Source organism: Chenopodium album, chromosome 20 (genome assembly GCF_948465745.1).
Source record: "Chenopodium album chromosome 20, dcCheAlbu1.1, whole genome shotgun sequence".
Classification (NCBI taxonomy): Eukaryota; Viridiplantae; Streptophyta; class Magnoliopsida; order Caryophyllales; family Amaranthaceae; genus Chenopodium; species Chenopodium album.
The window spans coordinates 30,766,859-30,779,326 of record NC_137853.1 but is presented as its reverse complement, the minus strand read 5'-3'; the positions used below and the strand labels follow the sequence as shown (position 1 = coordinate 30,779,326).

General features: G+C 40.8%; 1 protein-coding gene across 1 annotated transcript; it reads left to right on the top strand.

Moving 5' to 3' along the window:
• Positions 1 to 82: 82 nt before the first annotated feature.
• Positions 83 to 1,167, top strand: LOC145597018 (protein FAR1-RELATED SEQUENCE 5-like). Its single transcript, XM_081653200.1, has 2 exons — positions 83 to 971; positions 1,061 to 1,167. The coding sequence occupies exons 1-2, from the start codon at positions 83 to 85 to the stop codon at positions 1,165 to 1,167; spliced, it is 996 nt and encodes a 331-aa protein (XP_081509326.1).
• Positions 1,168 to 12,468: the final 11,301 nt, after the last annotated feature.

Genomic DNA, 12,468 nt, shown 5'->3' with positions numbered 1-12,468 from the left:
GAAGAAGGTGGCTGTCACGCACGACCCTTTGATGAAAAGAAAGTCTAAGAAGTGTGAGTGTCCTGTTAGTTTGTATGCGTCAATGCATGAGCTTGGAGAATGGACGGTGGTTAATATACATAATGATCATAATCACATTGTGAAACCACAAGATTCTAATCACATTTCAATGTACAAAAAAGAAAAAATTACCAAGGCGGTGGAGAAGAGAATTGACAATGATTATGGGGTTGGATCTTCTATTCCTCATATTTACAATAATCTAGCACACCAAAGAAATGGTTATGAAAACATAAGGTTTTCTAAAAAAGATATGTACAATATTGTGAATAGGAAGACACGATTGAAGTTGAAGTATGGAGATGCGATGGCTATGCTTGATTATTTCCAGAAAATGACTGAAGATAACCAGAATTTTTACCATATGCATCGGGTTGACGAAACGGGCAGGTTGAAGGATGTCATGTGGGTTGATACGCGTAGTAGAGTTGCGTATAAGTATTTTGGTGATGTGGTTTGCTTTGATTCAACGTACATGACCAATAAATATCACATGCCCTTTCCAAATTTTGTAGGCGTTAACCATCACGGTCAAAGTGTGCTATTAGGTTGTGCGTTGGTGTCTCATGAGGATGCGGAGACATTTGTGTTGTTGTTTAAGACTTGGCTCGCTTGTATGGGGGGGGGGGGGGAACCCCCGGCTGCCATCATGACTGACCAAGATCCAGCGATAAGGAAGGCAATCGCTGAGGTATTTCCCATGCTCACTACGTATCACCGGAGATGCATGTGTCATATAATGCAAAAATTTGCACACAAGCTTGGTTCTTTGTCCACATATCAAGAACTTAAGGAGGTGCTTAAGCATGTTATATACAACAGTTTGACGCCGGAGGAGTTTGAGGGATCTTGGATGGGTGTCATGGAGGAGTACAAGCTGAAGAAAAAAGAATGTTACTCTTGGTTGGAAGGTTAGATTTGTAGTTGTTTTTGTTGTGTTCAATTTCATCTCCGATGTTCACTTTTGTAATTGTTTACAGTTTGGAAAAAACGTTATCAGGTTTGTTTAAGGAGCGTGAGATCTGGATCCCGGCATATCTGAAACATGTTTTTTTGGGCCGAAATGCAAACAACCCAGAGAGTGGAAAACATGAACAGCTTCTTTGATGGGTATGTAAGGAAGAGCACGAGGCTGTTCCAGTTTGCTCCCAAATATTGCAAGGCTATGGAGAGTAGAGTGAAGGATGGGCAAGAGGCTAATGCAAACACTAGACGGTTTGTTTGTCCTTTAATGTCTGAGTTTGCTCTGAAGCGTCTGTTCCAGAAAGTGTACACGAACGTAAAGTTTCAGGATGTTCAGGTTCAATGCCTGAGACCGATGTATTTGACTCCTCTTTCCAGAAGGAACGTATCGGAGAGTTTAGTTGAACATGTCATGGAGGACCGAGTTTGGAGTCGGTCGAAGTTCCTAAAGAGAGAGATTCCTGTTCCAGATAAGAAATGCACTGTGGTGGTTACTTTATGTTTGGAAATGTCGTTTGCGTAGTGTGATTGCAAGCACTTTGAATGCCACGGGATACCTTGTAGTCATATTGTTAAGATGTTGGATCTACATTCGGTGAAAGAGGTACCAAAAAAATATTTTCTTGACAGGTGGCGGAAAGATATTCACCGGAAGCATACCATGGTAAAGATTGCGTACCATGATCCCTCTAAAACAGAAGAGGTTCAGCGGTATGATATGGCTATGGTTGCTTTTGAACCTGTTGTACTTAGAGCCAGTACGTCTGAAGAGTTGATTGAGGTGCTGTTGGACCAAATTCGAGTAATGGCATTGCGACTAGATGAGAAGGAAGGTAAATTGGTTTGAGGGGGAGGGGAGTCTGTGGTAGGGGGGCAATAACACTCAGCAAGGCCAACTGCCACCACTCCCAACTCACCTCAAAGTAACACTTGTACCTTTACCCCCTCAGAAGACTATATAGTAAAAGACCCAGTGAGTCGAGCGAAGAAGAATGCACCCATTAAAAACCAGAACAAGTCAGCCAAGAATATGAAGAAGAAGAACCCGAGCAAAGGAAAGGGCAAGGGAAAAAGGAAGGAAAGTTCAAGCTCAAGCAGTGATTAAGCTGACAGCAGCGATAAGAAGAAGTCAGCCAAGTATAAGAAGAAGAACCCGAGCAAAGGAAAGGGCAAGGAAAAAAATAAAGTTCATGCTCAAGCAGTGATGACTCTGACAACAGCGCAAGTGGACAACCTAAAGAAAAACCCCCTTATGTGTTTGTTATGATAATTCTGTTATTGCTTGAGATGGTGTTGCATTGTTGGCATTGTTGTTGGATGCTGTTGTTGGACCTTGGAATATCTCCTTCCTTATTAATTATTTTTTATTTTGTTGTTGTTTTCAACAGCCTCCTAATGTTGCAGCAGCAGCACAGGGAATGCAGTGGGGTGGATTAACTGGCCAACCATTGTCTATGGATCCTGCTTTGAATCAGAATTCGATGGCAGTCACGCGTTCAATGATCTATGCCCAACAACAGAACCAGCAATTCTTTGTCCAACAACAGAACCAACAGCTCTTTGCTCACCAACAGAATCAGCAGCTCTTTGCCCAACAACAGAACCAGCAGCTTTGTGGCCAACAACAAAAACCAGCAGGAGGTCTTTGGCCAACAACAGAACCACCAGCAGCAGGTATTAGCCCAACAGAAGAACCACCAGCATCAGATATTAGCCCAACAGCAGAACCAGTAGCAGCAGGTGTTAGCCCAACAGTAGAACCACCAGCAGCAGGTCTTAGCCCAACAGCAAAACCAGTAGCAGTTCTGTGGTGGAGTAACTAGCCATAGTGTAATGGCTCCCAACCCACGCATACCTATGGCTCCTGGTAACCGTAACCAACGTATTCCGGGTCCCCCCTGTGTAATAAAATTCAAAATTTTATGGCTGGCCAATATCACCAACTATCGGCAAGTACATCGAATATGGTATATTTCCTTGGAAGATTTTGTTGTTTGTGATTATTAAACTAGGTTATAGTGTTGATGACTGGCAAATTTTATTTTGCAGGGAAGTTTAACTCAACACAATGTTGAAGGACCCCCTCAAAATAATGTTCAAGGCACCCCTATGAATTATTCTTCCGTGGGAGGAATCCAACTGTTGAACACAGCCACACTTCAATAATTTACGAATAATTTTAGCAGATGAACAGTGTATTTGATTGAATTATTAATTGTAGTTTTACAATGTAAATGTATATTTAATGAGTAAACAAACACAGAAATGGCAAAGCTATAAGTCGTGTAAAGTTTTTCGGCATGAATTGCAGTGATGGCTTGACCATATACCATAGAGGGGAAACCATTATGAAACCATTATTATTTCCAATATTAAAGTAGTAGTAATAGTTCAATACAACCAGCAGAGTTTCCAACATTAAAATACATCAATAAATCAAAGATCATGTTCAAACGGATCAGTTTCCTCGTCAAACAATCCATTGTTCTCAAAAAAAGATTGCATTGGGTCGTATCCACTCCGTTCACCTAATTCTCGCATAATCTCCCTTGCATCATCTTGCTTTGTCTTATAGTCCTTAGTGCCATCAGCTCGATATGGCTGCAATTAAGGAAGAGCAAAAATAGTATGAAATAAAACCAGTGTAAAGAAGTATGAAATCAAACCAACGACCTTATATTATGATCTCTGAGTAGGACATTATACCAACGTAGTTGTGTGATAAACCAAAATAAAACAAGTACGAAATAAATACCAAAAAAGAGATCATAAATATGCTAACATATCAAATTAGTGCATCTTTATGTTTACATACTATTTACTAAATTAGACCAAACACTTCATATATAAGAAATTCAAGGGAACATAATACTATTCTTTAGTTAGTTAACTGATAGGAATGGTGTCCTTCGAACAAGTTTATTATTCTGATAGAGGGTTCGGAATTAATTAGGAAAGCTAATTATTCAGTGAGGTCAAGTGATCGGAATGCAGCTGGAGGCCGCTTCCGATCAGTAATATTAATGTACAATTAATATTACACCTTGCTCTTGACTGAACCCTTCGGGTCACACCCAATCGTGTAACCGAACCAAAGCGACGAATTAATCAGAAGGATTAAATGAGTCGATAGAGATTTTACGAACTAAGACGTCGGATTCCGAGCTTAGAGCGTCGAAGCCGAGCGTCGAGTCGATTTTAGGAATCGACAAAGACGAGAAAATAATCAAATGACGTATCGTGCTAAAATTACAAGCATAGCACGAGCCCTAGCCATGCCTCGGATTGAAGGCAAATGACTAGGGCCGCAAGCACTAAATCCACCAAGCCACTACAACCGTCGCAAGGCCCAGCTAGGCTGACCTTGCGTGCGGGCTGGCTGGGGTGGCCTAGTGGCCTGCGCACCAAGGCAGCCCTAGCTGGGCCTGCTTAGCAAGGCCAGCAGCAAGGCTGGCGCTTGCGTGCTGCTGCTAGGGCCACACTGCTGCTGCTTGCTTACGGTAGGCGCATGGGCCTGCTGCTGTAGGCGTGGGCTTGCGGCAAAGGCTAGCACGCCTAGCCTTGTGGCGCAAGGCTGGTAGTGTGGCTGGCCTTGCTGCCCAAGGCCGTACATCAGCCCTTTGCTGACCGGGGTAGTTGGGGCAGCCCCTTGCCTAGTTCTCCAAGGTCAAGGTGGTCCTCCCACTACTCTCTCTTGTGTGATGACACTTGTCATTTGATTATTGTTCATGGCTTTTTAATTTAATTTAGAATTAAATTAAATCTTCCTTTTGCCTTTTTACCAACTATCCCACATTGAAAGATGATGGGAATTCATGGGAACATTTCCCTATAAATACCAATCATTAGGTATTGGGAACTTCACTTGAGTTGGTGATCTCTAAGGGATCTCCAAAAGCGAGAAAACCTTTGTTCGTAAACTCTAAGTTATTTTTGGTCTAGCCCCGTCTAAGCTACGGGGTAGGGACCATTTACGGTTCGGTAGCGAGGGTGTGAGCCGTCGGAGGTTCTCGCATTTGCGGAACTTAAAACTTTCAAGTCCGAGCTCATCGGTTGAGCGAAGCACGCATCTAGGGCGAGTATTCTTTCTCTCTCTTTTCTCTCTTCTCTTGTGTTTTATATATTTGCGTGCTTTTATTTATGTTGTAATTATTATGCATGCGATCCGGTTATCGGACTTTGTTTCTACGCGGTGTCGGACACCGCAAAACCTAACATTAACAACATGTTATTAACTCATCATCATGTAATGCTCCATCTAAGTGTAATCCTGTATCTTTCCCAGTTTATTAATGAATAAAAAGTTAGAAGATAATGGCCGTACTTAGCAAATTTGATTCAAAGTATAAACTAACAAAATGTTAATTAACAAATACCTTAAGCTCTACCTCCAGCAGCAGACCAAATGTGATTCCAAAACCTCGATGCAAGTACCGGAGCTTGAAACCAGTTGCATTCCATCCCATAACAACACCTCCAGGTCCATCATCATCTCCGAATGCTTGAAAATCATAACTAGGAGGTAGTTGTTTCTACAACCACTTGAGTAATGAAGCTGGAGAGCGGCTCACTGTAATTATAATGACTGTTGGGTTGAAGTATTCATCGATTTTCAAGAAATTGTCTACGAAAGACCGCCTAGTTAAGCCTCTAGCATTTCAGAACACAATGTGGTCTTCAATTTAAAAAGGGTCTCTATTCTCTGCAACCACTGAACTAGAACTCACCTCAATGGCAAAATACCTTCTCTTTGTCTTGCTCAGTTCAAGTGATTCCACCTTGATGTACAGGTCATAAACCTTGGTGTCCAACACCATTACTTGCAGCGTACCTATGAATGATCCAATGAACAAATAAGCGGGCGCTTGAGGTAACCTGTAAGAAGGAGTCAACTTCGGTCGAACTACGGGCTCTAGATCAAACAGGGAGTCAAAATTTAGGAACCAGAGTATCCTCCACATTATGAGCGAAGCAGCAGTTAAAAAAACCTACAAGTTTTCCCGTATAATCACCTAGGTCCTCCATGTGTGGTACATGGGGAGGAGTGACCTTATCATCACATGTCTTCATGAACTTGGCCCTCCTACCAAACAACCTTATCAAATCCTTCCCATCCATCGTCGCTACCATTTCATCACGGACATATTCATCTAGAATGGCGTCATCTAACATAGCAGCTGTTTCGTTAACATAGTACTTGCAATCTGTGTAGTCGAGCTCAAGTTTATTTGGCCTGATTGTTTGGAAGTAGAAGCAATTTTTGGGGTGTAATTGGAGTGAGACGAATTTTTTGTTATTAATTTGTCGAACGAAATGACAGTGGTTAATGGACATGGTGCTACGCTGTAGACACCTGATTGTGTCTCCCCAAAAACCAAACCCAGTGATGAGTACCTTTCATGTCTTTGATTAACGAGTTCGGCAAAGAGTTGAAGAGTCTCGTGAAGTTTTCTTAGGCCTTGACCATATTCCTAACCTTACCTAAAATGTTTTAATCCAAAATCATTCATTTCGTGTCTTTAAACCCAAAACCATTCATTTCGTGTCCTTAAAATCTTTCATTTCGTGTCCAACTCATAAAAATGTCCAAACTAGTTAATTTTGGTCCACAATCCTGGTCCAATTATTTTTTAGTTTGATGAGGCTTGAAAAGAGCTTTCCAACGATATATTATAAGCCCAAATCCGACTTAAAACGGATAAGTTATGGCCAAAATACTAAACCGAGCCCAAATTGGACTTAGGTCCACCTTACCTACGACCCAATGATCATGTGGAGGGTCCAAATACATTAACCCCAATCCTAAGCCGATTAGGATTCCTTAGGAGCTTCTAGAATCCTCTAGAAGATTCTAATTTATCCTTTCTATGAAAGATAAAGATTAAAGAATTTGATATTGAATAAAACATCCCTTTCTGATAATCCTAATCCCTATCGAATTAAAAGACGTATGGGTGTATTGCGTTAACCCAGTTCTATTAGGAATCAAATTCCGTACGGCTAAGTCATCTTTGGATCAATCGCAGAGCGATAGAACCATCGTGCCACGATAGTCCCATCGCGCCGCGATAGACCCCGTCGCGCCGCGATGGGTCTATCGCCATGCGATGGAACCTGTTTTATTCCGTTCCAAATTCTGATCTTTTCTAATCTCTTCGACTCTCTTTTTTCCCTATAAATAGAGGTCGTTTCACCCCATTTTGAATCACCAACAATCATCATCAATACCCTTTCTAATACTTCTCTCTCTCTCTCCATATTCTTAGCCTTAGCCTAAACACATCCTTGATATTCTCCCAAATCATCCACCATTCCCCATTCACAAGATTTGAATACTCCAAGCCGTCCTCGACATTGCTTTTGACCTCGACGTGAAAGGTTGATAGTTCTGAGGGTTTGGTCCCAAATCTATATTTTAATTCATATTTGATTTATTTAATTGGTTGATTTAATCTTTCTCGAAGTTACTAACGTGTATATTGTTTTAATAGCAAGAAAGCCGAGGCATCAAAGTGATTAGATCTACTATCTTTATTCTTTGATTTTGGAGTAGAAATCATGTTTAGATATTATTTTAATTCCTAGAATCATGTTCGGATGTTATTTTAATTTCTAGTATAATGTTTAGGGTATTATATTGATTTCTAGTATCATGTTTAGGATAACGCTTTGATTTTGTTATTAGTGACATGCTAGGGTTTGTTATTAATCCGTTTAGTATCATGCTTAGGTTCTTGCTACTAATGATGTTTTGATGATATTATTATGATGATGATTGTTGTGTCAATTATATGTTGCTTGATTATTCATGATTTATTGCTATTGCTTGATCACGCCCCTGTTTTGCAGGATTGAAGGGAATTTGTACTTGAAATCACGCCTAATAAGATAATTAATAATTTGATTTAGGCTTAATAAGATTTTAATTCAAGTGATCACCAATAATAGATTTTTTTTTTGGGGGGACCAATAATAGATTTGATTGTGCATTAATAATCAACTAATGAAGATTAAACAGGTTTAGGGCTAACTTGATGTATGTATGTTGATCGAAAAGCGCACATGAATATCATAACAATTAAGTAGAGGCCGATTTAGGGCGGGTTCAATCTCTTTTAGGTTGGATTCGTACCATCATTCCCGAACATCCAGTCATGGTTCCGGACCACTATGGAGTTAGCGATCTCCGTGATCGTGAATGGGTTGTAACCTTCGCACCCGTGAGCGGTTTACAAGTTCCTAAAACTTGTTGGCGACTCTTCTATCTCTAGCTTCCTTTCCTTGGAGTGCCGCCATGCCTAAAAGCACGAACACAGTGGGCTCAAAAGGTTGAGTTTGAAAAATTCCCTACAGTTTTTGGCGACTCCACTGGGGAGGATTTCTATATTGATTCCTAAAATTTAGTTTGGCAATTGATTTAGAATGAGTGGATGAGACTTGAAAGATTCTAGATATTCATTGTGTGTAATTTTCATTAACATTGTGGCATAAGCATAAAAAGGTTCGCATTGGAAAGATCATCCGTAATGCGTCAAAAACATAGGAATATACACGTAGGAAAGGCCGGAAATATCTTTCACAACTAGAATCGAAAAGACGCTACGAAAAATCAGAAAAATAATGAACATAGAAACTGCCGCAGCGCGTCAGGACCATCGAAGGACGTCAGAAACTATCGCCAGACAATAGTTCCATCGCGCCGCGATGGAGCTATCGCTGCGCGATAGTTCCTGCCGTCCAGCGATGTGATCTGGGGACATTATGCCAGAATTTTCTCTTCCTGTTTTGCCTGATTCTAGTATCGTCTCGACGATTTTACTTCCTGATTGAGTTTTTTCGACTTTTTTGAACCCATATGTGTTCTACATATGGTTTTAGCCCTTGGGAATTAACGCTCCATCCACCCTAATGAACGCTCAGTGCAACAATGGGTGCATCAGAGTTTGTGAATTCACCAAACCATGGAAGCGAGTTTAACTTGCGGTGTCCCGTCCATCGTGCCAACCCTTCTAAGGTAAGGCTTTCGCGCGATGCATCTGGACTCATAACCATGGACCCTCTTGGACACCATAATCCTTGACCTTAGAGAACTAGAGCCATGGTTAGGTGGCAAACTCATTGCATCATATTGTGACTACTTGACTACTTGTGCATCTCTTATTTGTGCATACCATATTTGTGATTAAACTAACCCTTTATGTTGACTTGTTTCTTGTAAATAAAGTCTAATGAACTAACCAAGGACTAAAAAGGACTTTGCTTATTTAAATTGGTTAATTAATTTGAACCCACGAAGTCTAATTATACTCGACCTAGCAGACTATAGGCTTAAACCTTCGAAAGGATAACTGAAATAGATCATATTGACGTTCCAATATCGACGCATAAATTTGGTCTATGGCGTAGAACGCTGGTCTCCATCACGCCGCGATAGTCTTATCGCGCCGCGATGGTTCCATCGCCATGCGATGGTTCGGCTGATTCTTTTCGAGCCTTCGCGTCGAGTCTCACTGCTACGATTAACCGGCTTAATGTACATACTTGGTCTTTCCTTGGTCTTGTTTGAGTCTAACTGCATGTCTAGTCCCATGGTCATTACGCGAGTCTTGTAAATATCACTTACACTCACGAGTCTTTGCACACACTTTGTACATATCCCTTTTTCACCATGACCATGCTTAGAGTCTTGCGTGCGTTTTTTCCGTCATTTTTTTTGGGGGTAAGTCGGATATTATCCTCTCAACATTAACTATGTTGTTTGAAAAAACTTGTCTCCCTTACTTGATTCCCACAAAATATACATCTTTTTTTTTTTTTTTTTTTTTTGTTTTTCAACCCAATGAAAGTACGAGTCAATTAGAGTCAAGTCATTAAAAGAGTCAATGGTTTAATTTTACGGCACTTGGTCAAGGAAAGAAGGACGTTTGATTCGAGACAACACTTTTGTTCAAGTACTCCTTTTCCAGAGCCCGGTTAGAACAAGAAGCAAAGCAAAACTAATGGCAGCTAAGCAAGAAGATGTCGACAAACTCTAAAAGACCGTGGAAGGTCTTGCTAAACTGATCAAGGGACTTAACACTCGAATGGAGAAGGCTGAGGACACTAATAAGCAAGTACCAACTGGGACAATCAAGCGTATCGAAGACAGCTTAAGTCAAATCTCCAATGACTACAAGTACCTAGGTATAAGCTCTAAAGGGATCTCACTGGACTAGGACCTTCTTCCGCAGAAGTTCTCTGCCAATGACATCCTTATGTTCAAAGCTACTGACAATCCTTACTTTCACTTGAAGGCTTTCGAGACAATCATGGAGATCAAGGGCATCGACAAGAAAGTCTTCCCATCGCTCTTCTCTCTTTCACTTGAACCAGTATGTCAACAATGGTTCTTCTCTATAGGTACTGAGAAAATTGCCGATTGGGATAATATTACACATGCTTTTATCGATAGATACAATTGTAATATCCAAGTAGAAACTGATCATAGAGAACTTGAAATTCTTAAGAAAAAAGAAAATGAAGGCTTCACTGCATTTTACAATAGATGGAAAGAAACTTCCGCTAGAATGATTGAAGTCCCAAATGAAAGAGAATCTGAGAGAATGTTCATTCGAAACCTTCAAGAGAAATATCAAAAGCATTTAAATATCAATGCAATTTAAGTACCTTCAAAGCCATTTATAAAGTAGGCATTGAAATCGAAGATGACCTTATAAAATCAAAAGCTGCTAACAATAGTAATAACAGTGGCTGGAAAGGAAAGAAGAACGACCATCCTTCTTCATCCAAGAACACCCACTCTAGCAACAATGTTAGCACCTTTAATCTTAATGATGTCTTAGCCATGGATAACCAAGGCCAAGAAGGCAACTAAGGAAGGAGTTCACCCCTATTGGGATGAGCTATGATACCGCTTTTGATCGTCTCCATGCCAAGGGAATCATCACTCCTATTGGACCTATCCAAGATCCTGCACCCGAGAAGAGGTCATCTAACTGGAATCCCAATGCCCATTGCAAGTACCATCAAGGTAAGGGCCACACTACTGAGAGTTGTTGGAAGCTAAAGGAAGCCATTCAATATTTGATTGATAACAACTAGTTTCCCGTGCCTCATGCAGGCAAAAAGCCAAGCATCAACACTTCTCCACTTTCTCACACCTTGGCTATTTCTGATGATCAAATCTTGCTCAATCCATCACTCCTTATTAAGCCTATTGAAGATATGTCCATGGAAGAGATTGATGCCATTGAAGAAGAAGAGGAGTTCTTCTTTGATGCCATGACCGATTTCCAAAGCGAGGACACTAATAAAGACATTGCTAACCTCAGTGAACATATTGATGCAATCCTGCTCGGAATTCAATCATAGAATGCCGTCGTGATGAAAGAAAGTCCGCCTTTCAAGACTCAATGATAAACCGTGGACGCCAGTGTGACCCTCCATCTTCCTCTCGTAAACCAAATACCGTTGAAAGAAAGTCATTCACCTTCAACGCTATTAAGCCACAAGAGAGAAAGAAAAGAAAGGCTTACACTCCTATAGGCACTACCTATGAAAGAGCCTTTGACATGCTCCATAGCAGGGGTATGGTTAAGCCTCTTGAACCAAAACCATTTGAATCCCTTATGAAGGTAGATGTCCTCTATTGCAAATACGATCAATCTGGAGGCCACTCAACTGAATACTGTTTCCGCTTCAGAGAATATGTCCAAAAGCTCATAGATGAAAAGAAGCTCTTCATTAATAGGACAAATGTTCCACTAGAAGATGACACTATCCCAACCTTCAACGATACCATTGTCAATGGAATATGGGACAGTGATGATGAAGATGTATACCTCAAGGACATGATTGAATCACCCCTCGCTGCACTTTACCCATACAATGAAAATGATGATATGTGGGATGAAGGTTCCTCAATTACAGTGCTTACAAGGTCCGGAAGGTTGCAACAACCAGTCACAACTGTGCCTCTACCTGCAACTCAACAAGCTCCAACATCCATCATAGAAGACATTGATATAGTCAAGCAACTTAAGAATACTATAGTAGAAATGAATGTTTGGAAGCTTCTAGCCTCATGTCATGAGCATAGAGTTGCAGTGATGGATGCTTTAGCAAAAGTAGGAGTAGATTCCGAAACTACTCCAGAAGGGTTGGCCAACTTCCTCACAAGTGACCTCTCTAGTCCAAATAATTTGATCACTTTTTTTGACAAAGACTTACAACCAGAGGGTGATAAACACAGTAAAGCCTTAAACCTCACAGTGGTATGCAAAAGGATGAATGTGCCAATGACCCTTGTAGATAATGGTTCAGCAATTAATGTATGCCTACTTCGCACTGCCAGAATGTTGGGAATAAAGGATGAGGATTTGAGTCCATCCACACAAGGCATAAGGGCTTATGACAACTCTCGTCGCCAAGCCTTGGAACCATTAC

What these genes read in the sequence shown, in the direction of transcription:
- LOC145597018 (XM_081653200.1), top strand. Translation starts at nt 83, where the DNA reads ATGCATGAGCTTGGAGAATGGACGGTGGTTAATATACATAATGATCAT. An exon ending in ATGTTACTCTTGGTTGGAAG is followed by an intron (nt 972 to 1,060) that starts GTTAGATTTGTA and finishes AAACGTTATCAG; the next exon opens with GTTTGTTTAAGGAGCGTGAG.